Source organism: Doryrhamphus excisus, chromosome 22, assembly GCF_030265055.1.
Source record: "Doryrhamphus excisus isolate RoL2022-K1 chromosome 22, RoL_Dexc_1.0, whole genome shotgun sequence".
NCBI lineage: Eukaryota > Metazoa > Chordata > Actinopteri > Syngnathiformes > Syngnathidae > Doryrhamphus > Doryrhamphus excisus.
Window position 1 is genome coordinate 9,345,505 of NC_080487.1, and position 25,872 is coordinate 9,371,376.

At 43.9% G+C, this 25,872-nt stretch overlaps 2 protein-coding genes across 5 annotated transcripts; both read right to left on the minus strand.

The window, feature by feature from the left end:
* Window positions 1–430: 430 nt before the first annotated feature.
* LOC131109415 (carnitine O-palmitoyltransferase 1, liver isoform-like) lies at window positions 431–12,074 on the minus strand. Of its 2 annotated transcripts, none has more exons than XM_058061375.1 (19): window positions 11,910–12,074; window positions 9,752–9,897; window positions 8,505–8,644; window positions 8,050–8,221; window positions 7,855–7,956; window positions 7,585–7,722; window positions 7,078–7,155; window positions 6,873–6,980; window positions 6,048–6,132; window positions 4,938–5,133; window positions 4,674–4,862; window positions 4,498–4,603; window positions 4,289–4,405; window positions 4,026–4,190; window positions 3,791–3,919; window positions 3,059–3,214; window positions 2,876–2,989; window positions 2,707–2,799; window positions 431–1,841 (listed from the first exon to the last, which is right to left on the minus strand). In XM_058061375.1, the coding sequence occupies exons 2-19, from the start codon at window positions 9,890–9,892 to the stop codon at window positions 1,713–1,715; spliced, it is 2,358 nt and encodes a 785-aa protein (XP_057917358.1). In that variant the 5' UTR covers window positions 9,893–9,897; window positions 11,910–12,074; the 3' UTR covers window positions 431–1,712. The 2 variants fall into 2 exon arrangements, with proteins under 2 accessions (XP_057917358.1, XP_057917356.1); XM_058061373.1 differs by lacking the exon at window positions 6,048–6,132 and adding an exon at window positions 6,510–6,597 and having other exon boundaries at window positions 433–1,841.
* A 692-nt stretch (window positions 12,075–12,766) lies between these two features.
* Window positions 12,767–25,728, minus strand: brsk1a (BR serine/threonine kinase 1a). Of its 3 annotated transcripts, none has more exons than XM_058062428.1 (19): window positions 24,746–25,728; window positions 24,568–24,662; window positions 24,417–24,502; window positions 22,857–22,997; window positions 22,540–22,656; window positions 22,429–22,462; window positions 22,279–22,347; window positions 22,072–22,218; window positions 20,650–20,681; window positions 20,385–20,549; window positions 19,582–19,679; window positions 18,752–18,899; window positions 18,607–18,667; window positions 17,394–17,670; window positions 17,245–17,293; window positions 17,050–17,173; window positions 16,544–16,754; window positions 16,266–16,355; window positions 12,767–14,915 (listed from the first exon to the last, which is right to left on the minus strand). In XM_058062428.1, exons 1-19 carry the CDS (start codon window positions 24,828–24,830, stop codon window positions 14,704–14,706), a joined length of 2,241 nt encoding a protein of 746 aa, XP_057918411.1. In that variant the 5' UTR covers window positions 24,831–25,728; the 3' UTR covers window positions 12,767–14,703. The 3 variants fall into 3 exon arrangements, with proteins under 3 accessions (XP_057918411.1, XP_057918409.1, XP_057918410.1); XM_058062426.1 differs by having other exon boundaries at window positions 17,394–18,024; XM_058062427.1 differs by having other exon boundaries at window positions 14,767–14,915; window positions 16,544–16,797; window positions 17,394–18,024.
* Between the last annotated feature and the right edge of the window lie 144 nt (window positions 25,729–25,872).

Consider the following 25,872-nt stretch of genomic DNA (forward strand, 5'->3'; position numbering starts at 1 on the left):
CAGAGGGATGATGAGGCGTAATGTGCAGACTGGCTGAGGCACGGCTCTTTTATAAAAGGCCCCCGGCAGGTGGGGTGACATGAAGGGGATGTGGAATAAAAATGAGCATGTGGATTATTGGCGGCTTTTGGGAGCTGAAGCCCTGAGACCGAGTCTGGCAGAGTGGCTTGTGAACCAGCGAGGGCCTCGATGCTGAGCTCACAGCTGAAATAAGAAGACAAAAAAAGACAGGTGGTGATAGCTCACAATAAAAGAACATTTTTTTTTTCTCAAAACATCACAATCAATTCTCAGTTCAGAGGTCAATTCATTGCAGAATTACATGAAAGCTTGAAACGTGTTTTTTTTTTTTTTTTAAAAAGTACAGACACGTAAATTTTCTTACACAATGTATTTATGTTAATTTCTAATAATGCATTAAACAGTCGGACAATAGCAACAAACCCAGCGGGTCTGTGATGAAAACATAACGTTGACCCGTTTTACCTGCACATTGAAAAATATACATTGCGTTGTTTTGGTGTTATATAAATATATATATATATTAGGGATGCCCGATATTGCCATTTTTGAAAACCGATATGGTCAAACTCTTCATTCCTGATACCAATGTGTGTCACATGTCATATCTCCTGTGGTGGAATGAACTGTTAAAAACTTAATATCAGTTTTCATGATCAGGAAAAAAATGTCAATCGATATCACATTTTTATGCTGATATTGGGCCACATCCCCAATATATATATTATGTATATACACACATACATAAACAGTGGTGTGAAAAGGTTAGAAAGCCACTTCTAAAGCTTTGAGACTCCAATGAATAAAAAAAACAACAATAAAAACAAACGTGGGTTCTGCAGCAGTACAATGATGCAAAAGACACCAAGCAAGCCCACCTCTGAACGGCTGACTTCGGCCTAGAAAAAGTCCTGACCTAAATCCTAATAAGATGCTGTGGCATGAAACCTTAAAAAGGCGGTTGGTGCTGGAAAAGCCTCCAACGTGGGTGAATTAGGACCATTGTGCAAAGATGAGTGGGCCAAACTTCTTCTGAAGCACTGTAAGAGACTCATTGCAAGTTATCACAAACGTTTGATTGCAGTTATTAAGCACTTATTAGGTTTAGGGGTCAATCACTTTTTCACACAGGCCATGTAAGTTGGTGTGCTCACTTGTGTTGTCATTTGACACCACTGTATGTATGTGTATATATATACACACATATATCTAAAAAAAATATTCATACCTGGGTGAAAAGGATTGCTATACAATGCCCGACAAACCAAAAAAATTCAAAATAAAACAGCCACATTTGAGTGTAGTAAAAAGCAAAATGTCCTAAATTGAAGGAATGTTGTGTGTGCTTGCCGCCATCACCGATACAACACATTGGCACCATTTCTAGGCAGAGAGAAGCACAAATAGTTCAAGCATTCACTGGTATCAAAACATGAACATGCCCCAGTACAAAACAACCGCTGAAGCAAGTACTAACTTAAAATAACAGGAAATGGTTCATCCCCCACTGAAATGACACATTTATTCTGTGCACTTCCATGGACACCAGATAAATACGGATGTAATAAAAACATCATCTCACTCGTGACCCCACTGAGTTGTCTCTTTTTCAACAACAACCTGAGAACATGTCCGGGTGTCCCTCCATCAGTAACTCGAGTAAAACACGTCCACTTCAGCATCCTCTTTCTCTAAAGGTTTTTCTTGACCTCAGGCCGACTCTCCTCAGTTTTGCTGGGCTCTCTCTGGCCGGGGGGACTCATCAGCTCCAGAAGATCGTGCAAGGCTTTTGTGATGTGAGCACCAAACTTATGGGCATCCTTGAAGAAAAAAAATAAAATAAAATGGAGGTTAGGGCTACACGGCGGATGAGTGGTTAGCGCGCAGACCTCACAGCTAGGAGACCGGGGTTCAATTCCACCCTCGGCCATCTCTGTGTGGAGTTTGCATGTTCTCCGTGTGCATGCGTGGGTTTTCTCCGGGTACTCCGGTTTCCTCCCACATTCCAAAAACATGCTAGGTTAATTGGCGACTCCAAATTGTCCATAGGTATGAATGTGAGTGTGAATGGTTGTTTGTCTATATGTGCCCTGGGATTGGCTGACCACCAGTCCAGGGTGTACCCCGCCTCTCGCCCGAAGACAGCTGGGATAGGCCCCAGCACCCCTGCAACCCTCATGAGGAAAAGCGGTAGAAAATGAATGACTGAATGAATAAAATTGAGGTCTTTTACCATCTACATATACAGCCATTGTTTATCGCGGTTAATTAGTTGCAGACCTAACTGTGACAAATCAATTTCTGTGAAGCAGCATTCCTTATTTATACAAGGCATTGAAAAGCTGTTTAATATGGGTTTTAATAAAATGAATAAATAAGACTTCTATAGTCACTTTTACTCCGATTAGGATTGACAAGATACTTGGTGACTATTGGAAATGTAAAGTTACTGACACCTAGTGGCTGCAGTGTAGTAGAACACTACAGCAATGGTGCGGCACCAGCCACTGTCACTCTCCACCAATAGCGGTTCTAGTTATCGGCAATTGGAAAGAAAGCGAAAGAAGGAAAACTCTATTTACTAATGCTCAGTGCTCACCGAATCCTCATCAGGTCTGCCACCCTCTACAGGCGTGATCAAACGTCAAACGCGATGTAGCTAAGGGGTGACTGTTGTGAACTCACAGTGTCAGGGCATGAGTGCTTGCAGGAGATGTGAAAGTTGATCAGGCTCTCTCCCAAAATGTAGTAGGACACTCCATAACCGTCATCTGCCACCTGAAAGACCAGCAGACCACTCATGGCTACCTCGGCAGTACTGAAATCGTATTGTAATTTTAATTGTAACACTGACCGGACCAAAGCCTCCTCCACAGGAAATGTACTCCGGATGGTTCACTAGGTCAAACAGCTCCACCTGCTGGACGGATGTCTGACTGGTGGACAGCCTCCATGGTTCTGACAGAACCTGAAACAGGAACGGTGAGTCAAATGTGGAGACTAATGGTAAACATCGAATAGAAAAGTCGAAAACAACCTCTTTTAGGAAAGGTGACTCCACTCCCAGGTACTGGGACACAACATAGAGGCAAAAGAGGTGTCTGTCGATGCCAGCGCCGGTCATTGCCATGCGGTATAGATGTTGGTGCTTTTCTGAAGCAGTGCGGAACAGACGCCTGCACACTTCCAATGGCTGGTGGAGGAAACATTGGTTATGCTAAATATAAGCGATGGGTCGCCTCTCACAGTTGGACGATTGGACGCAAAAGATCTCAGGGAAGAACTAAATCTGAAACACTTTAACAGTTATTGATTGTAAAAGTACCATATATATATCACTATATTAACAGTTACTATGGTACACATTATGTCATTGGATGGTCATATCACCTCATACTTCGGTATGGGGCAAAAATTAAATTAAATTAAATTAAATTAAATTAAATTAAATTAAATTAAATTAAATTAAATTAAATTAAATTAAATTAAATTAAATTAAATCAAATTAAATCAAATCAAATCAAATCAAATCTAATCAAATCAAATCAAATCAAATCAAATCTAATCAAATCAGAAAGGCAAGAAGTGAACAAATGTAACAGTTACTGATTGTAAAAGTACCAGATGGAGGGGTAGGATTTAATAAGCTTTGCTTCTTCCTACTCCTTTTGGACATGTGGAACTGTGAACTGATTATGGGATGCACTCAATTGTAATCTGATGCATGTTCAAATGAAATAAAACCATTACCAAGAGGATTTTTCCTCACCTCTCCGCCCACTAGCGCTCTGACAAAGGCACTACTCTCATTGGTGCAGGAGCGAACAGTCTCCGTCCTGCCCTCCCTGAACAGACGGGTCATGGAGGCCTCATAAGTCAGGCAAAATGTCTTCCGATTCTGCAGCAGCAAATCAAAACTCATCTTTATGTGCAGGTCAAGATAATCAGGTGCCAGAGCGCCCAAAATACCGCAGACATGACAACAGCGCGTGGATGCTCCTCACCCGAAAGTAGGCCAACTGAAGAGCCACCTGGATGAACGCATCTGGACTGACTCTGCACTTCTTGATCTTTCCCTTGCCGAAGTCTCGGAAGGATAACACATGGAAGTCTATGTTGTCAGCTAGGGCTTGGGCCACCGCCAGGGAACGAGAGATCTGCTCCTCGCACTGACACACACAGACACAGGGTTCAAGTTCAATCCCATTTAAAGATGCTACATTCTCAAGCCGCACAGAAGCTTCAACGACTTGATGTACATACTAACCTCCGGAGGGATTTCCCAGTTGAGCTTCTGAGGTCCTGCAAGCGATGGATCCACGTCTCCTTTGCAGTGCCCCTCTCCATTGTAACCCAGCTGGAAACAGTCGGTGGCCAGGACGTACTGTATAGACAGTAAACATGATGCTTAAGGTTACTGCTGTCTGCAATTTTAAACTACATTATTATTATTTTGCTCTTGGGTCGTGTCCTTGCCTCCCACAGGTGCGCTATCACTGGCGCGTCGGCCCACGAATGCTCCGCGTTGATGCCGTTCTTACCGTTCTTGAAGTAGACCACCGTGAAAGACTTATCAAACCACCTGTGGGACAAAAACAATGGACGTGACGGACATAGCAACAGCTGCCAAGGCAGGTTCGAACTACAACTACCTGTCGTAACACTTTCCGTGCAACAAGCACTTAGCATAGCGGTCTAGACTCGCCAATGGGTCATCTCCCATCATGCCCTGCTCGTCGTCATCTAAGGTCACGAAGAAGGCGGCTTTCTCGATACAGTCCAGTGAGCGCTTGTTGATTCCGCTGCTGAAGTACTTGCTCCTGGCTTGAGCCCATGGAACTCTAGGCAAAAACAAGCACAATGAGTTGAAAAAAAAAAACAAACAAAAAAAAACAATGGCCGCATGTGAGGCAGACCTTTCGCCAGCAGTGAGAGCGCCAAGTTTTTCTTCTCCCGCGCAGGGAGACGAAGGGTCATCGAGAATCCTCTGAATCTGGAATTCAATCTCCCTGGGAGACAGGAGTCTGCCAGCCTGGTACACCCTGAGCCGAAAGTAGCGTCCTCTGTGGTAGACGGCCACGTAGTCGCTGTCCTGCCAGTGCTGCACAGTGTCTTCAAGAGGCCAAATACATGACATCGCATTCATAAGGTTGACATGAAACGGAAAACACAGTATGTACTGTACATTAGCTTTAGCAGTATCTGAATTTATTTAGAGACGCATTCCACATGACCATTTTCTATACCGCTTATCCTCACTAGGGTCGCGGGGTGTGCTGGAGCCTATCCCAGCTGTCTTTGAGCGACAGGCAGGGTACATTCAAACCACTTGTCCACTGTACAACACGCCACAAACATGACATATCTAATCCACAATGTGAGATAACAGGGGACGTACATTGCGTATTGCGGCTGCATTTATTTCTCAATTGCCCGCCAAGTCAGCAAAACCACTTCCTGAAATGGACACGTGGTTAAAGCCGGCCAGTGATGCTTCAGGTGTCGTCAATTCCGTCGACTTCCTTAAATCACTACCGGGGAGCTGTGGTTCAATGATGGGAATCCCATCATTCTCAAGAAGAGCGTGATCCCTTTTCTTGGTAAACTGGTTTTCCAAGATGACGGGGAACGCTAACCTCTAAGCTAACGCTAAGTTGAAGATTAAGGAGTCACCACGTACTGCAATGTCTCCAGACACGAACCTGTGATATCAAATACTACCCCCCATTTTCAGTGGATAGTAAATCTATATTGCTATACAAGCTGTCCACTGACTACTCTTTCAGTTCTATAGTATTGTCCATTGGAAAGATATAATTAAATGTTTGCCGAAATGTGAGGGACTACTTTTGTGAGATACTACATATCATATGAATTGATGGAAGGATGCAATCTGTTCCTCTGGTTTAATTTTAGCTGTAGACTAAAATGACACACAGTAATACGCCTGTTATTTAGTGGTTGTGTCTTACAGCAAATCCAGTTCAATAAAAAATATACTATATATATAAATATATAAATACTACCTGTAAGTCTTCCAGGGATTCGACAAGTGTCAAACATCCTCTCAAACTGATAGGAACAGCAAGGAACTGCAGACCTCAACAACCACTGAGTAGGAGGAGGAAGAAGAAGAAGAAGAAGAAGAAGGGACCGCAGCAACGCCAGTCGGGAAAGGAGAAACCGAAACGAAGGAATAAGGAAATCAAGCAAAGATGAGAGAAGATCATGTGTGGGCAAATAAAAACAATAGACCTTTGAGTGGAACAGTCTACAAACCCACACAGAGCTCAATAGGACAAAAGGTGATAGGTGAGGGATGAGATGGTGGGCTGCACAGCAACTCACACAAACACTGATTGATGACTGATGAAGACTACATCGTTGAGATGCTGACATTGTGTATCATATACATCTGGACAAGAGGCCACTTGGAGGGGATGTTGACGCAGTGTGTTATGTGTTTGTGTACATGTCCGTCTCTTTACCCGTCTCCTCTCCAGGAGTGCGTGTGGTGTTGAACATCCTCTCACACTGAGCCGCACACAGAGGAATGACAGTGCCGGGTATACGACTCTGGGAGGGGGTAGGGGGGGTCAAGGGAGTGGAACACAAAGGCAAAGAAAGAATGGAGGAAACATTGAGTCAAGCAAAGGGGGTGGGAATGGGGAGGGGGGGTGTCATGATGTGAGAACACGAGGGTCTTCACATACACATGAACATGTTAAACCAATGGAGATGTACAGTACATGCAAAAAAATAACTACCACTACAAACTGATGGAGGCAAACATGATCACACCATAACACAATTTACATTTCTAAAGATAATCACAGTTGGTGCTAACTCACAGGTTTGAGTTCTTCTCTGTTGAGTTTGCGGCGGTATAGAAAGAATGCGTGGATGGTGTTGCCGGCACGGGCTGCCTGGATGGGTGTCGGAGTTACATACAGGAAGTCCTTAGGGACAGAAGACACAAAAAGGGGTCAAAACCGGGTAGTTTATTCTGCAACTTCAGAATATGATGTGCAATAGTAAGTGAAAAAAAAACAATACCATGCCATAGTAGTTACTGTTGACCATTATAGGGCTCCTTCCTCGCAAGTAGACATATTCCTCCCACCAGTCGCTAACCTATTAAAATAAACATACCAGTCAGAAAGCTAATATTGTAGCATTTGCACACGTGCTTCATTCATTCATTTTCTACCGCTTATCGTCACAAGGGTCGCGGTGGAATGCTGGAGCCTATCCCAGCTGTCTTTGGGCGAGAGGCGGGGTACACCCTGGACTGGTGGCCAGCCAATCACAGGGCACATATAGACAAACAACCATTCACACTCACATTCATACCTATGGACAATTTGGAGTCGCCAATTAACCTAGCATGTTTTTGGAATGTGGGAGGAAACCGGAGTCCCTGGAGAAAACCCACGCATGCACGGGGAGAACATGCACATTTGCACACGTATTCATCTTAAATAATGCAAACCACAGAACCTCTCACCAGGCATAAACTGTTAATGATATTTTCAAATGAGTGTGAACATGAGGTCCACTTACATAGTTGGCAGCCCACAGAGATTTCAGTTTGAGGTACCACTGTAGGCGATTGCCCAGGCGGCTCTCAAACTCGCCAGCCAGATTAGTCATCCGTTCATATTCGGCGTCATCCATGAGCGGACGCACTGACTCCAAATACTGAACAGGAAAGACACACAGTTACACATTGAGGAGATTAAACCGAGTTAGAAGGACGGGGGTTTTAAATGTAGCATTTAGTTAGCAATCTATGGCCGGTTGCCATTTCCTGTACTTCACATGGCAACCTACCCTTTTGAGCGTGTCCTTGATGGCCGGCAAAGGCAGGTTTGGCAGTGAGCCCTGGTAGCTGTAGAGCAATGGCTTTCGGCCAGAGAAGATACGCACCAGTGCCTGCCATATGGACACAAGCATGGGGTTAATAAAACCTTCTCAAATATTTCAAAACAACAGCTCACACGGAGAGGCAAGAGACTAAGAACTGACCACCCAGACTTTGGTGGTGTTGGACATCTTGCCGTGCTGCTCGAAAATCCAGCGGTGGTAGGAGAGAAGCTGCTTGAGGCACAGACGCATGGTGAAGATGAGCAGGAGCCACAATAAGGTGCTGAAGAGCACTGCTGACACCACCGCCTGACACTGGGTGCTCATAGACTGGCTGGAGGGTTTGAAGGAATTTGTGAGTGTCACTGATGAAGATGAGTAGACATTAGGTCCTTTTACTATCACTATTCCATATTATAGAATTATTCAACAACTTTAAGTCTCAGGAGGTCCCGGTGTTGTGTAAAATCAACCCTTGGTGCTGAAATGTAGACAGTGCTTATAGTACATTTATTTTAAGTCCTTAAGACTGAATGGAGTATACTAGAATGGAATTCTGGGTGATTTGGAAACAACAAAAGTAAACACGGGAAGTCATTGAAGATCTCAATAGGTACCTGACAGGCAGGTGCTCTTGTATCTTGGCTATAAGTCCCATGGAGGGGTCGGAGCGGGTGTACATGGTGGCCAGGATTGCTATGACGACAAAGAGCCAGGAGGACGGGCTGGCAGGATACACTCCTGTTATCACACTGTTCTGTTGATGGGATAGCGAGGATTGACTGTTTAAGAAAAACTGCACTTTTTTTTTTTTGCACATCATTCCCAATCCTTATGTGAAAAAGAAAACAAGTTAATATGAGCTAGCTAAAAATGCACATCATTGGGACCTTCCTATTTGGTGATAAAGCCCTAAAAAACACAGTGACAGTGTCTATTTACATAACTGATATGTATATTAACCAAGCTACAGCGATATTGTTATTGTAGTAGCTAACACCAAAAAATATTTATCATTTACTCCTCACTAACATACGGAATTTTGACGGAAGAGTCGATACCTTTTGCTCAATTTCTCTAAGAAACTCAATAAAATGCTCGTTTGTTGACATGTGCTGGAAGACACAGCCATCCCAATGAGAGCGGACATAGTAAGTGTCGTAGTTTCAATGCTGTTGTTGTTGACAGGCTAAATGTCAGTCATGTTTTAAATCATGAAAATGAGTCCAGATACCGTTAAGTATTAAATGTTATCGTCAATGTACTTGTTAATGTATGATCACAGCACATATATCAAACAATAAAATGCGAAAAAAACAGTTTTTAGACACAGCCATCCCAATGAGAGGGGACATAGTAAGTGTCATAGTTTCAATGCTGTTGTTGTTGACAGGCTAAATGTCAGTCATGTTTTAAAATCATCAAAATGAGTCCAGATACCATAAGTATTAAATGTTATCGTCAATGTATGATCACAGCATGTATATCAAACAATAAAACACTAAAAAACATTTCTTAGAGGGCTTCGTAGTTGAAATACAAATATGTAGGTCCAAATGACCTGCATATTAATTTTAATTTGTATTCTCTCGTTAGAATGCACAGAAAAGAGAAAGAAATATGTGTTTCACATAAGGTTTGTGGATGATGGGCAAAATTCCAAAAGAAGTGCAGTTTTCCTTTACACCTTATGTACATAATGAATAACAGTGTAATGTTTGCAAAGTGAACGTGAGCGTCCAATGTTCTTTATTGATTGACAGCAGACAAATATGACATTTTTCTGGAATGCATCACTGTACATGCTGATGCGAGTTCCACTTCATTCCAAAGGCTATATTCTTGTAATGAATTACCAACGCACCTTAAGCCTAATGATGCGCTTCTTCCAAGAGCGAAGGCCAGAGCGGTAGATCTCGGTGAGGGCCTGATGGGACAACTGCAGATCAATGCCCTCTGGGGTGACTGTGAACTGGAAGGCCACAGCCTGGTGGGCTTCTGCCATGATGACTGTGCATGGAGACAGCAAGACAGAAGACAGATGATGAATGCATTTTAAGGGTTAGGGGGACAGGATCTCAGCTGCAGTCCGCAACGCGGGACATGTGAGCGTCTCAAAACAGCTGCTTTTCATTCCACGGATGACCCACTTCATCATGTGACATCGGGGACCGCATGCAAACTGTCAGCAAGAACAATAAACAAAGACTAGCATGTCAGACGGCTGAAGCTGGTCGTCAATTTGTAAAACGAGCCTACCTGGATGCCACATCCATCGTACGTGCTGGCGCTTTTAGGAGGCACGTTATTAGTGAGCACTTTTTAAATGCAAAGTCAGCTTGCATGGATTTGATGTGAAAACGCTGACCAGCTGCTGAAGTCAATTACCGTTTCTCTTCCCAAAGGGGATTGATTTTCATCCAAAAATAGGCTATGGAGTTGGTTAAAGCCCTGAGGTCTCGAACCCAGGAAGGGCTATTTTGAATTAACATATTGCATAGTTACAATAGTGCATATGCTTGTTATTGTGGTTTGCAGTGGTTAGGCATTAGACTGGCATTTGATGATATTTTCTTGACAAGCGATTACTATTTAACTTCAGTAAAGAGCAACATAACTTTCCATAAATGATAGAAGACCAGGGATCCCACAGCTTGTTTTTAATTGGCACATTCTAAAATACAATTAAATAAAAAAAAAAAGGTTTGGGTAGTAATAACACTAATGGTTTTCATAATGAATACACCATGAGCCAAAAACAGAAGTACATTTTCCTATAGAAAACAATGTAAATCTAATGAATCAGTTCCATAACGTCTTAGCATATCTACAGAATATGCCGTTAATCCCCTAAATATCAGGATGGCTCCCAAAAAAAATCCATCTTTTCCGTATGCAGCTATTGGCGGAAAAGTTTTGGGCACCCCTGCTTTATGCGATGTTAAGAATGGAATATTTTCCACTCTGTGATAGCTTAGCATGTTGCTACACTTTGTTAAAAGTGGAAGATTCACAACCACCACATCCAAGTTGTGCATTCAATTTTGCACAGTAGGTGCTTTTATTTCTCAAACTTTAAGCATTAAAGTAAAGTAAATTGTCTACCTGCCCTTGAGTGATATACAATGTGTCACAAAAACAGTTCAAAACTTTGTTGACAAGCCAAAATAGATATTTTTGCAACATTGCATGTGCTTATTTTCCCTTCTTCCTCCAATGTATTCAAGCAAAGGTATGATAATAGTACTAGTTAAAAGTGTCAGCTACTACTAGTGCATATTTTCAAAAATAAGCACTTTTTAAGATGTGTTGTAACATATTATTCTCTTGCTTTGGGTGTGTCATCAGGCAAGGTTTAATTTGTAGACCACAACACTCCCTTGGTTGTGTAAGCAAGTAAACCATTGGCATCCATTTTTGCTAGAACTGACCTTGTAAATATAGTACTTTATTACCTGTGACTATGCAATGTCTTATAGGACAATAAGTTGATGTAATAGTAAGCTTTAATAATAAATAAGATAGGTTAGTAATGCTATTATGGGCCCTCGGACTTTTTTTTAGCCAGACTAAAGTGGGCGTCCACATTCAGAGGCGTTAGCTAGCTAGCTAGCTAGTGTTGTGATTGAAAACAATAATATTCCTGGAAGTTTTAACTCCAACATTCAAGTCGTGTTTAAAAGCTGCGGTGACAGCCTGGTGTATGCTATCGGTAGCAAACATGTTAGCAAGGTTACACTTTGCAAGCCTACAGCTAGTGCTAGTTCCGGTGTTACACTTCTGTTTACATTTCCACTTGACAGATGTTTTGTTTTCCTGGCATTTCTTTAATTTTAGTTTAACGTGTGTATGGTGACGGAGAGTGGTGAATGAACGAATGGAACGAAGCAAACGCCTGCATTCGTCACCGGTCAACGCCGAGTACATTTAAACTGCAACTAGCCGCGCGCCCAGCCCATTACAGTGTTAACCACAGACGTCATGTCGTCCTCACAACAGCTGCATTATTGTCAAAATCTTACCCGTTAGTCCTTTACAGGCGGTGTTATGGCAAGCAAATGAGAAATGCTGGCGCCAACGTTGAAATTAAGACATCGACAAAGCCCCTCTGTGTGTGTGTCGCCGTAGTCAGTCGGCCCCAACTGTACAGTAGATGTCCGCTGTACGGACCCGACGATGCGTTCATGACTGTCGGAAATGGTGCAATCATTAACTTTGGGGAAATGTTGTACGTGATGGTGAGTTCATTGTTACCAAATAAGTGACATTAACATCTCAACTGATTATTCAAAGTAAAACATTATTTGTAATTGTTTGTACTGTGATATTTGAGACATTTTCTGGAAGCTCTAGAAAGCTTTCTGTGCAGATAATTGTGTGTTGCTGCTTTATAGGAGTCAAAATGTCAATACAAAGGACCAAAAATTAGCATTGTAGCATAGTAGGTCACCTTTAATAAACTAATTAAATCCTTATGCCCACTTTGAACAACTGAACCTCACAATTCGTCCACCAGATGGCACTACATTTTCTATCCGAAGCATACAGCAAAATTTATTGTCATAAACTTCATAATGGTAAGTATATAGTCATTTATGGTGGAAAAATATTTATAATATTTTTACAGTGCTTTGAGTGGCTGACATTTTTGGTCATGAGACTAAAATGTGAGTATATTTAAAAAGCCAAATTTTTCTCTCCCATGGATTTTAATGGAACATCTTTTAAATTATGAGACTACACATTCATGTGTTACTGTGGTACAAAGTCAAATAAAGTAAATAATTAATTACAGTACACACACACACACACACATGGATTTAGGGTTTATTATTGTAACCATAACAATAAGGTGGCTCTCTCTTATTATGACCATCAATTCAATCAGAACTGTTCTTTTTTTAATCACAGGCAATAGTTATAATAGTGCACTTTTTATATTTAAATTATGATACAGACATTTCTTTTTTTTTAAAACACCATATTCTACTGAGCCTTATGGATGGAGAATAGTTTACAATCTTGGCCACAGTTGGGTCATGACAGTGAAGGTGGCGTGTGTGTGTGTGTGAAGATGAATGATGATGATGATGATGGTGAGCAATCATAAAAAGAGTAGAGGTTGGCTGATGAGGTGTTACACAACATGTGAAGGGGGGGGCAGATTAGTCAAAACGAAGAAAAAGCAAGACGCGAGTCTGTTAAATTGGCGTGCCTTTTAGGGTTCCCTTGTTAGTTTTCGTGGATCAGACCTAATAGTTGAATCCGCGTCAGGTCGTCGTTATTACTCAGCCATCATCCACCAATCTCCCAGAGATAAACACGGTGAATTACAATAAATAGAAACAAAGATCTCTCCATACTGCTATGTCTTTGACATAAAAATAAAAATAGCTAGAAATAAACATCCATCTATTAATTTCACGAGGGTCACGGGTTAACTGGGGCCTATGCGGTCGCCAGATAATAGAAATAAATAACATTTTATGGAAAATGTCTCTTGTTGGCATATCTTTGCAAATAAATAAACTTGGCTGTATAAGTGAATAAATATGACAAAACAAAACATAAAAGTCATAAATTAGCACTCCGCGAACAACATCCTGCACATTTGTTGCATATTGCGCTGTATGGAAGACAGTGATGAGTATCAGCTAATCTAATAGAGTACTTGAGTAATACCAAATGACCGTATGAGTCGCTGTGATGACTATAAACGGCGTGTTATGAAAAGCGTTTGCTTGCCTCTCCTCTTTCCAAAGTCCAGGTCAAGCAGGAATGTGATACAGTGAGCCGATAGATGAATATCCTGTTGTGTCCTTGACGGGAATACTCGGTAAGCAAGCTTGACAAGAGAGGCCATGACTGTCATTCTCTTTCAATGTGGGACAAACAGCTGTGATGAGGTTCATGGAAATATTCACACATAGTGTTATTCCTCTCTCCATAGAGTAAGTTCATATTTCTGTTGAAATAAACACAACAACAAAAACTTTTCTTCAGAGCAACAGGGGTCCGATGCAAAAAACGGTATATGCATTAGTTCATATTGTCTCTGAATGGAAATAGCAAACAAAAAAAATAATAACCAGGTAGCTTCAACTTTCCAGTATGTTCTCTCCTTCCTGCTATTACTGTATGTCCTCAAAGGAAATAAATAAGAACAAAATCAAAATATATTTTTCACATTCACATACTTAGCTTACTTGGTTGGTTTTGTTTGAGTCAGTGTCGGATGCTGTCTTCCTAAGAAGATCAGCTCAAGCCCACTCTATGAGAAGGCTAAAGGATGCTAACGCTCCAGTTTAATTTGCCGCTGGCATACAGTACAGCAACGTGTCTTTCAATATGGAGTAGTTGTTGCTTGTTGCCTGAGAGTGACATGAACACACACAACACACTTAATTCTTTTTGGTATCTGATGCTGGAGTACAATGCTATCGGGTCGTATCAGCATCCTTTATCAGGCTGATTTGCTAACTGGCATGCACATTAGCACTTCAAAATTCCTAGTTTGGATTTTGAGAAGCTGTATCTAAGATGGATACCGAACTACTCATTCACATATTATGTTGTCATTAAAGGGTGATCCCATCTTTTTTTAAATTTCAGGGTTGGAATCCAAGTACTCCAAAAGGATCAAGACAATTGTTAAAAACAAAAGCATGATGGACGGGAAGGCTCAATCCTTGCTAATACCTAGCACCTCCGCTTCCACCAAGGAAGAATAGCAGGAGCTTGCGGCTCGCAGGGATGCTGGGAGATGAAGTTAAGAGTCTCGGTCGGGCATCCTGCTGCGTGGGTTCAATTTCTAACCTACGGTTGAGATTGGGTTCCGTTGGTGGACAGCAGTCGGGTTCTCTCTTTCGCTGAGCCTCTGCGCTGCAGAACTCCCCCGCTGCCTCCTATACCTCCGCCATCTGCTCGGTCTCCCCACTCGCACCTGTCGCCCCCACCCTCTGAGCGCCTCGAGTTTTGGCGGGTGGGGGTCCTGTGGGGTCGCCCGTTCTTCTCATCTGGGAAGGGATCTGCAGACGAGAACAAAAAAAAATAAATCACTCTTATGAGTGATTCTTATTACGCCTCTGATTTCCAGTACAGCTCTGGGTCCTGACATAGAAGTTCTTTGATGACCCTCCAGTGGTTGGGTGTATCAGAGATGGACAAGAGGTGAGGTACAGGACACTGATCACTGACTTGGTCCCTGGCAAGGCACCTCCTGAATGTGGTTGACTAATGATTGACTTCAATATGGAGAGGACTACAATGGTCTACAGCTCATCAGCATTCAGGGCCAGGGTGTGGCAGTAGTGGACCACTACAAGTACTTGGGAGTCGACATGAACTGTAGACTGGACTGAAAGAACAGTTCTAATGTCTACATAAGGGCTTGAGCAGACTCTTGGTACTTCATTCATTTAAGAGTTATTTTTTTGAGCGACTGCAACCTTGTAGATCAATAAAGTCTGTCTAAGGTCTATGAACACATGCAATACAGTGAGGGCTTACATTTGTGGTTAGCGCACAGGCCTCACAGCTAGGAGACCCGAGTTCAATTCCACCCTTTCACCCTCATCTCTGTGGGGAGTTTGCATGTTCTCCCCGTGCATGCGTGGGTTTTCTCCGGGTACTCCGGTTTCCTCCCACATTCCAAAAACATGCTAGGTTAATTGGCGACTCCAAATTGTCCATAGGTATGAATGTGAGTGTGAATGGTTCTTTGTCTATATGTGCCCTGTGATTGTGCCTATTGTGATATGAGCCTATCCCAGCTGTCTTCCGGCGAGAGGCCATACCTAACCATAACCTAGCATGTTTTTGGAATGTGGGAGGAAACCAGAGTACCTGGAGAAAACCCACGCATGCACGAGGAGAACATGCAAACTCCACACAGAGATGGCCAAGGGTGGAATTGACCTAGCTGTGAGGTCAGCGTGATAACCACTCGACCGCCGTGCAGCCCGCCTGAAAAACAAAGTGCTGATAAGTTCATCTGCTGGGCACCATGCTGGCTGGCGCCCACCAGTCCAGGGTGTACCTCACCTCTCGCCCAAAGTCAGCTGGGATAGGCTCCAGCATACCCCATGACCCTAGTCAGGATAAGCGGTATAGAAAATGGATGGATATGCTGAAGGCAAAAGTAGAAGCTTTAGCTGCAGCCTCCCTTAAAAGGTGAAGCTATGCTGCCGCCTAATGACTGACTGGCTGGCCACCAGTCCAGGGTGTACCCCGCCTCTCGCCCGAAGACAGCTGGGATAGGCTCCAGCACCCCCAACCCTCGTGAGGATAAGCGGTAGAAAATGAATGAATGAATGAATGAGATGCACCTGTATACATCCTGATTTATAGGGTTTGTTATGATGCATGCATAATCTCACCAGATAAGGCTTGCACCAGGGGTTGATCATGGGAGCTGAGAAGCTGGGCTTGAATCGTTTCCACCACTCGTCTGAACCTGCGACTTGGACCTAAGTACGCACAGAAATGTTAAAAGGGACCTATTATGCTTTTTCCACTTTTCTTACCTATAAATGTTGTGAGAATGTTGTATTCTTATGTTAAACAATGCCAAAGTTTTCAGATAATTAGGGTTGTGCATTTGGAAGTCAACCCTGGGGATGGCTCTGAATGCTTGGTTTCAGACCACTAAACTTGCCTGATATGAGGGTGAACGTCACGCTGTAGATCCCTGTCTCCCTCCTGCCCTCCCTCTCGGTCCTCTCCCGGTCTCGCTCCCTCTCGCCCTCGGAGAAGGCAATATCCACCTGGAACTTGACGGGCTTCTGGAAGACGGAAGGGCCGCCGGAGGACTTGTATTCGGCCCTGAAGCTTGTCTGGGAGATGACGCTGTGACTGAGCGATGGGATCTGCATGGTGGGGAGACAGAGAAGAAGCAGAGAGACCGACAGACTTACGAGGCGGGAGAAGTACGAAGGGCCGACGTGAGTAAAGGGAGACAAAGGGTGAGGGTGAGGAGAAGAGAGAAAGAGTGAGCCGTGGGCGAAAGCAAAGTGATTCATCAACGTGCCACGAGTGAGCAAGACTGAAATAAAGAGGACACAGATATAAAAACTGAAATGAAGTGCATACGTTGAGAGAGTGAATGGGAATACGGCCTAGACAGTGAGCCTGGTGGTACATGACAGAACATTAGGTACTTACAGACAGGAAGGCGTGGACGATGTCGGCTTTGACAGAACTCAAAGGTTTGTCTCTGATCACCACAAAGATCTGCTCCTCTTTCTCCAGGCCAATGAAGTTGCCAAACCACGACTTCTTAGCCAGTCTGACGGGGCACGAGAAGCAGAAATCAATGAAGCAGAAGAAGGTTTTGCTAATGCATAAAGGGTGACTTACTCAGGGCTGGACTCTGGTGTTAAACTGGACATGTCTTCTGATGTCGGAACTAAAAGAGACAGGAATTGTGACATTTGTGTGGTATTCCGGATATTGTATTACAGATAGAATTGGTGCACACATATCCTATAGTCTACATGGTCATTCACCTTGCAGTTTGCGGCGATGGAACCGAGGTGAGCCCAGCAAGTTGTTCTTAAAAGAATTGAGGCGAGTCCTCCAATGGGCGGAGCTGCTGGACGCAATCCCGCTTCCCCCTCCTGGGCTGGAGGGCGGGGTCAGCGAAAGAGAGCCCACCCCGCCCCCTCCCTCTGCCCGCGAGGAGGAGGAGGAGGATGAGGAGGAGGGCGGGGTGGAGGAAGGGTGGTGAGGGTGGTGGACAGGGGTGCCCAAGGGCGTGGGCAACGGAGAGCCCTGGGGTGTGACCTGTGGCACAGAGTGGGCAGAGTTTGGGTACAAGCTCTTAGTCACGGACTTTAGGACAGATGACGAAGGGAAGAAGAAACGGGGGATGGGTGAGAGAAGCGGAGAAGGGGAAGGTGAGCGGGAGGATGGGTTGTGCAGAGGCAGGGATTTGATGGGCTGGAGGTGAGGCCGTTCGGCGGGTCCCTTGGTGGGCAGGGTCTGGGTCTTTGGATTGGGGGGAGCTTTGGGCTTGTTGAGAGCCCGCGCTGAGCGAGGTGTCGTGGCGCTTCCCTGTTTGGGCTCCTTTGTTTGGGGGGTAACAGCAGCAGAGGTGACGTCTGATTGGCTGAAAGTGAAGATGGGGCTTTGATAGGACTGGGGAGTGGGGTTTGTGGGAGTGGGGGCAAATGGAAAACAAGAAAGAGAGGGGATGGAACATGGAGAAAGAAGGATGGAAATGAATATCATGCTTCATGACAGAAGACTGCATCTTGTGAGTCGTGAAAGTGTCCAATGAAAGTCTAGCCGTGCCAAAACAGTTATATCGTACAGTGACAGTTGTGACAGAGACAGGCGCAATGATTCCGTTACTGTACTCTCCCAATTACTCACACATATTAGTTATTGTGCAATAAGCTGTTCATGCAAGATATGAAAGAGAAGTGACATGAGGATAATAGAAAAGTGAAAATGTCACACAAACCTGCACAGTGAGGTTTTAATCTGAGGAGCTTGATTTGTGATAATGTTCAGATAATTTGAGGAGATTGACACATGGGATGTATCTGGTAGTTCGGGAGTGGTTTGATATTTAATAAAACATCTTAAAATTTGCTACAGAATTATAAAATAATTGACTTCACATCAGGGACATAAAAAAAATAAAATTTTACCAATGGATATAGGCAATTTGTTCAGCCACTGCCAGCAACTTTCACAGCAACAGCTGAGTCTTACCCTGGGACTACTAAGAGGGCTGGAGGAGAGACCAGTGGAAGCTCCACTCACAGAGCGAGACCTGACGGATCATCAAAATAGTCCATTCATCAAAATGTATATTTTGCTGTATTCCATAAAGAATATGAGTTTTGATGTACGGTACCTCTGGCTGTGTGCGGTGTCCAGGGCCCTGCGCGGAGGTGTGGGAGACCCCTGTTCAGTGACACTCAGCACCTCCAGGCTCTTCCTCTCTGGGCGGCAGCGTCCGTGTCGCGTTAGCATGGGCGAGTCAACCCGCTTTCGAGGAGGATCTGCACAGCAGCCATTGAAAAGTCCAGATTTGCATATGTTTACATGAACATCCATAATAATTAATAAGTAATGAGTAAAAAGAACGATTCCAATGATAAAATATAGAAGATGAAATCCATCCATTTTCTATACCACTTATACTAACTAGGCTCGCGGGGGTATGGTGGAGCCTATCCCAGCTGACTGTGACCTGGCAGTTATGTGTACTGTTGAACAGTTTTGTAATTTCCGAGTGTTTTTAAGGATAAGGATAAGTTTAAGGATTTTGTTTTGGTGTAGTTCGGCCGAACATAGCCTGAAAAACATTTATTCATTTTCTACCGCTTATCCTCACAAGGGTCGCGGGGGTGCTGGAGCCTATCCCAGCTGTCTTCGGGCGAGAGGCGGGGTACCTAGCTGTGAGGTCAGTGTGATAACCACTCGACCGCCGTGCAGCCCGCCTGAAAAACAAAGCACCGATAAATAAGTTCTTCTGCTGGGCACCATGCTGGCTGGCGACCACCAGTCCAGTGCATACCCCGCCTCTTGCCCAAAGTCAGCTGGGATAGGCTCCAGCATACCCCATGACCCTAGTCAGGATAAGCGGTATAGAAAATGGATGGATATGCTGAAGGCAAAAGTAGAAGCTTTAGATGCAGCCTCCCTTAAAGAGTGAAGCTATGCTGCCGCCTAATGACTGACCGGCATCATTGCGTGGAGGCAAGTCCTCGTCCTCATAGCTGGGGTAGCGCTCTTTCCTGTCCAGCAGTAGATAATAAATCATCTTCTCCTGGTTTTCTCTGAAGGGAAAAAAAAACACAACAAATGGGACACAGTGGTTTCAGAGTTCAGTTGTGTAAAAGAAAGACCAAAAATGGAGAAGTCTAATCTCTTAAAATTCCACCATCTGGCCTCTTCTGAAAGCCAGTCAGTCAAAACTTCCAGCAAAGACAATGAGATTATCTTCCTATACAGTAACATCACTTTATTTTGATGTTTTCAAAAGAAGAACCTTAATGGTTTCATTTTTTTGGCCCTACATTGTTTTTCGGAATGGCTGCACAAGTCCAAACAGTCATTTACAGCCTCCCTTGTTTCCCTACAAGTCAACAGCTTGCTTTTTTATTAGCTATTATGTCGGCCCACTAAGCAGTCAGCGTTTTCTTGTGCCGGCTCTATTAAGCTGCTTCTCTTCATCTATAAACATTTATACTCCTCAATCCTACAGAATATAAATATAAATTAAACCCACAATTTAGCAAAGATAGCAAGCGCTTGTAAAGAATGCACCTTGAAATGGAATCCACTATAAAGCAAGAGTTAAGGCCTTGGCCAAACTCGTGTGTAAAAACTCATCTTGGCAGTTTGGAGCAGGCTTAATAAAGACCAGATGGCACCAAAAACATCCTAACTTAATATGTCATGTCATTTGGGGTTCAACTGGCCACAAAGTGACACGTTTGTCATATTTGGAGTTAAAAAATAATGACAAAAGAGTGGCTTACTCTTCACACTGCAAATCACGTGTGAGCTTGACCCGGTCTCTGAAACAGCCCAGTGAGTGCATGCTATCCAGCACATCTGGGTCCAGCTCAGTCAGGGATAAGATTCGCCTCACACACACTCTCCTGGGAGGAGGCTGCTCGGGGCAAGGCTCGTTACGACCACCCCTGGGACACACACACATACAGTATGTGACATGACGTATCATGAATGTGACTAAATATCACTTCAAAAGAATACTTCACAGAAGAGCGACCGTATACTCACAGATACCAGGCATGTTTCTGAATCGTATCAAGCTGCAAGACAGACAAGAGGGGAAAGTAATATTAGGTTTTTTATGGTTTATGACGATGATGATATGACAGCGAGAATAAGCACAATTTATCGATACTGATAATCCATGAGTGAAATCGACTGATACCAATACCAATCACATATATGCAGTGTAAATGTTTAAATGTACCACTAGCTATATTAGGGGTCAACCCCGCACACAACAAAAGTTCCTCCTGCATTAAAAATGTTGGGATTAAAAGATTTGGGATCCCAAAAAGTTGGGATCTAGGCGCTGCCTGATGGAGGATCACATTGCGAGCCTTAAACTCACCACACCCTGCCAAGTGTTGGGCCCCAAATGCTGCACCAATTTAAAGTGTTTCAAAACGGCACCCCTGTGAGACGTTTCGTAGGGTGCAAAACTTATATCACTCTCATAGAGACAGGGAGTCCCACACACGGAAGACATGCTTGTTCTGGGTGTTGCAGCGGGGGCGGAGCTAATCGGCGGAATGGATCAGCGGAGGGGATCTTACCAATTAATTGGAGCACCCCAAGTCGAAAAAAACCTTTTTTTAATGAGATAAAGCGAGAGTCAAATCTCCTTTTTGGTAGGTTCCATCCATGTTTATATAACCATTCATTCATTCATTTTCTATCGCTTATCCTCATGAGGGGGTGCTGGAGCCTATCCCAGCTGACTTCGAGCGAGGTGGGGTACACCCTGGACTGGTGGCCAGCCAATCACAGGGCACATATAGACAAACAACCATTCACACCTCACATTCATACCACTTACTGAGTCTTTTGAGCTTGCATAGTAGTTGGTTAATATTCTGCATCATACATTGGTAGTGTATTGTCTGGTTGATGCGGCACAATACTCTTACTGTAGTACTGTAGCTATATATGCAGTATATGTATTTACATTCCAACAGCCATTTTTATTCATTCATTCATCCATTTTCACGAGTGTCGCAGGGGTGCTGGAGCCTATCCCAGCTGTCTTTGGGCAAGAGGCGGGGTACACCCTGGACTGGTGGCCAGCCAATCACAGGGCACATATAGACAAACAACCATTCACACTCACATTCATACCTATGGACAATTTGGAGTCGCCAATTAAGCTAGCATGTTTTTGGAATGTGTGGAAACTCCACGCAGAGATGGCCGAGGATGGACTTCAACTCGGGTCTCTTAGCTGTGAGGCCTTCTTGCTAACCACTCGTCCGCCGTGGTTATGGTTGTGTTATATGGTTATATAACCATAGAACACAATTTTCTATGTGCCTTGAAAAATCAGTCAAATGGTCTACAATGGCCGGAAGGAGTTAGTTGTCTTTTTAAAAATGGCTGTGATTGAATGAGTTATTTAAGAGGTGTCCCTCAATACTTCAGTCAGTCACCTACCGTGAGTCGTTTTTCAGGGTTGACCTCAATCATGCCCTTGAGCAAAGACTGGCAGTCCGGGGGTATGAAGTGCGGCATGTGGAACACGCCGCTCTTCACTTTCTCCAGGAGCTGCCGTAAATTGTCATGATCAAATGGGAGGGCGCCCTGAGTGCAAAATCATGTGGTCAATATGTGGGTCAAACAGTGAACGACATCAAGACTTACCACAAGCAGAGCGAAAAGAATGACACCACAGCTCCATACATCCGCTCTCCTTCCATCATACTTCTCTCCCTACCAAAGAAAGAATCCTACATGAGCCTTAGCATCACTATTTATTTCTGCCGCTGACAAATATCATGAAATGTCACATACCCGTATGACTTCAGGGCAAGCATAATGTGGTGATCTGAAATACAGGTTTGCATTATTATATTCAGCATTCAAACTATTTTTTAAGAGCAGATTATTACTGACTGCACTCACCCGCAGCTGGTCTCCAACAGACTGTCTCCCACCTGGAGAGACGCCATGCCAAAGTCAGCAATACGGATGTTGTTCTTCTCATCCAGCAGCAGGTTCTCAGGCTTCAGGTCTCTGTGGCTACATCAATGCATAAATAATGCTGCTTGTACAGTGCTTTTTCATTTAATTACAATGTAAAATCAAGTAACAATTCCTATATGAATTATTACTTGAGAGAGAGAGAGAGAGGATGGCGTCCATTACAGCACGTCTAAGTGACCATCGGTACAAATGACTCAAGACCGAGGAGTGAAAACATTTGTAATGTAAGAACCAACCAGATGGAGTGACTGTGGCAGAAGTCCAAAGCAGAGATGATCTGCCTGAAGAACTTTCTGGCTTCTTTGGGAGTCAGGCGGCCTTTTTTTACCAGGTAGTCGAACAGCTCTCCTCCTGACACATGTTCCAATACCAGGTATCTGCAGACAGACGCACATAATATTAGGTACACCTCCATGATCCAAAACAAGAGTTGTATAGAAAATGGCCAAGGTAGCTCTCAGTTGGATGCACAATACAATCAACAATACTAAACTACTGTTAAATCAATACTTTCCAAATGTGCCAATCAAAAGTGAGCGCCAGCTAACTTTTCTTTAGCGATCAATCGGCCACCTATCAGTATCAGCCGATTTCTGTGACAAAGCACGGTATCGGCATATGGCCGGTCTTTATAACACCGATCACATCCGCTGATCAGCTCCACCCCCATTGCAACCTCCAGCCTATAGCGACCCTCTCCTGCCAGGGAAACCAATCGGCAGCCTCCCATGGTTTAGATTTGGAGGGAATTTAGGGCTATCAAAGTAGTTCCGAAGAGTAAAGCAGCTGTGAATGTGTCACCCACTAGTGAAGCCCAATGGAATCTTTCCAAATGACCTTTCCGAAAGCAATGGTATACATGGAAAGGAATATTCCAATGGCGTGTCTACATGCGCCGCTATAATCAACCAGAATAGTCAATGGGGCATGCCCAGTAAAACGTAAACACCAACATCATGTGATACCGACTTCTTCCAGTTTTTCTTTCACTTGTTGGAATAACTCCGTATTGCCAGTTTTTCCTTCGTCCAGTCTTGGAATTTAGTTTGGATCAAAAACAAACTTCCCTTAGCAGTCCAGTGCCGATTGCTCGCCTCCATTTTTTTAAATCAAACAACGTCTGGAGCTGCGTGTTACGTCATATCTCAGCATTCGCTGAAAGAACGCACCCCGGGAACAGGAAAAGATAAAGTTCAATCTTCCTAATATTTTATAATTAAGCTCGGCACATGTTTTATATAGATATGTATTTTCTTTTTTAATAAAACTGGACTTGTGAATGGCGTATAGAAGGGTTTAGATTCTGTTCCACAGATGGCGCTAATGCACACCAAAGCTGCTTGCCAACCGCCAATAAACAACAGAAGAAGAAAAACACCATGAAGAAGAACGCAGTCTGACAACTTTCCGTTTAAGCGGGTACAAGATACCTCAATCGGATTGGGGAAAGGAATATTCCACCCCTGTGAATCCGATTATATATTCATTCGGATTGACACTTTTCTTTCGGAATGAGGTGTATACAAAGGTTACATTCTTTCAGTTTGAGCAAATAACCCGAATGGAATTGGAATATTTGGGTCCATGTATACGTGACTAGTGATTTTGAAAAAGTATGTCAAATATGTGATCGGTATGGGCCGATTTCACTCATGGATTATTGTACCGGTATCGGAAGCACAAAACCCTGATCGGAGCATCCCTAGTGAATACTGTATAAAGGCCAGTCTCACAGCATTTGTAGGTACTCAAACAAAAGCAGCAACAGGTACAACAGGTATGCAGTGGGAACTCACAGGTACTTGTTATTCTCGTAAACATCGTGCAGCTTCAACACGTGCGGATGCTCGATGAGTTTCAGGATGGCAATCTCTCTCTCGACCTGTTATATAGCGAGGAAGTAATGTTGAAGTAGTATTGTCATTGTGAGTGACTCTCAAACTCTACCTTCATCAAAACCGACTCGGACAGCTTCTCCCGGTTGACGATTTTAATGGCGACCTTTTGACCTGTGATGCAGTGGATGCCCAGCTTTACCAGTCCTAAAACAGAAGAAAAAATGCCAAGGGATGGAGTTAGCTGCGCATCAAATTGTGGCATTACCATTTCGTCACGACATGCTCACCTGTCTGCCCCTTTCCCAGTGTTTTTTCCAGTCGATAGGGCCCGACATATTGAGCGGACTGACTCAGAGACAGCTCCTTACTCATACTGCTCTGACTTGAGGCACACTACACTACAGCTATTATTGCGATTACTGTGATCTTATCCAGACGTTATGGTCATATCTGGAGATACTCTGCGAATATGGAGAGAAATCTATCATCTCCATTTAAAACCTGACTACTTACGCTTGTTGTTTGCGGCTGACCAGCTCGGTAGCGATGGATAAAAGCAGACACACGGATACAACACAGGCATAAATGTAAACATGGCAAACTAATTAGTTGAACATTAGCTTATTTGTATTAGAGCATCCTTCCATACAGCTGACGATAGCTATAATCTTATCTTTCACGTATCATATCTTTAGAAATATGACATTGAAGCATCAAAGCAGATATGTCGCAGCATTGGTGAATATTTATCTTCGTGTCAGGCCTATTTTTGTCCGCTTACAGGTGCAACATGCTAGTGGTGTAGCCTCGCCGCCGCTCTCCCACACAGCAGCGAGGCTAGCTTTAGCTTCGGCGACTTAACCAGCGGCCGCCTGTCAAAAGAAGCAACACCGCCTTAAGTTGTTCGCCTCCGAGAAACGTGTACACTTGTCGGGCGACGGACGCCTCATTCCCTGAATAGGTGGAGAAAATAGCATTCCAGCGTCGTGTAAAGTCCTCCTCCCCTCCCTGTCTGCCTGCTAAGCACTCGGCTCTACATCCCTTGGAGTAGCACCAGCCGATATCGCAGCATCTTCTCCTCTTCCCCTGAACACACACGTCCGAATAAAAATATCCCCGCGCGAATATCGACCACTTTGGCTCCCGCTGATGGTTTATGGGGTTTGTACGTCCTGTTGTATCACACTTCCTTCGCTTTTCTTGACGTAAATCGATGATTTCTCTCCCCTCTTCCTTCCTTCGCATCACTCGCATCAGCATCCGGGTCCTTCTCCATCCTCACGTCTCGCCTCCTCCCAGGCCCCGCCCCTCCTCCTTCCTGCATCCAGGCCGTAAACAGGCCCCATTGCCACAGTTCTCATGTGATGCACCATTTCAAATAAATGGAAGTATGCTAACTTTATCATTTCAGGCA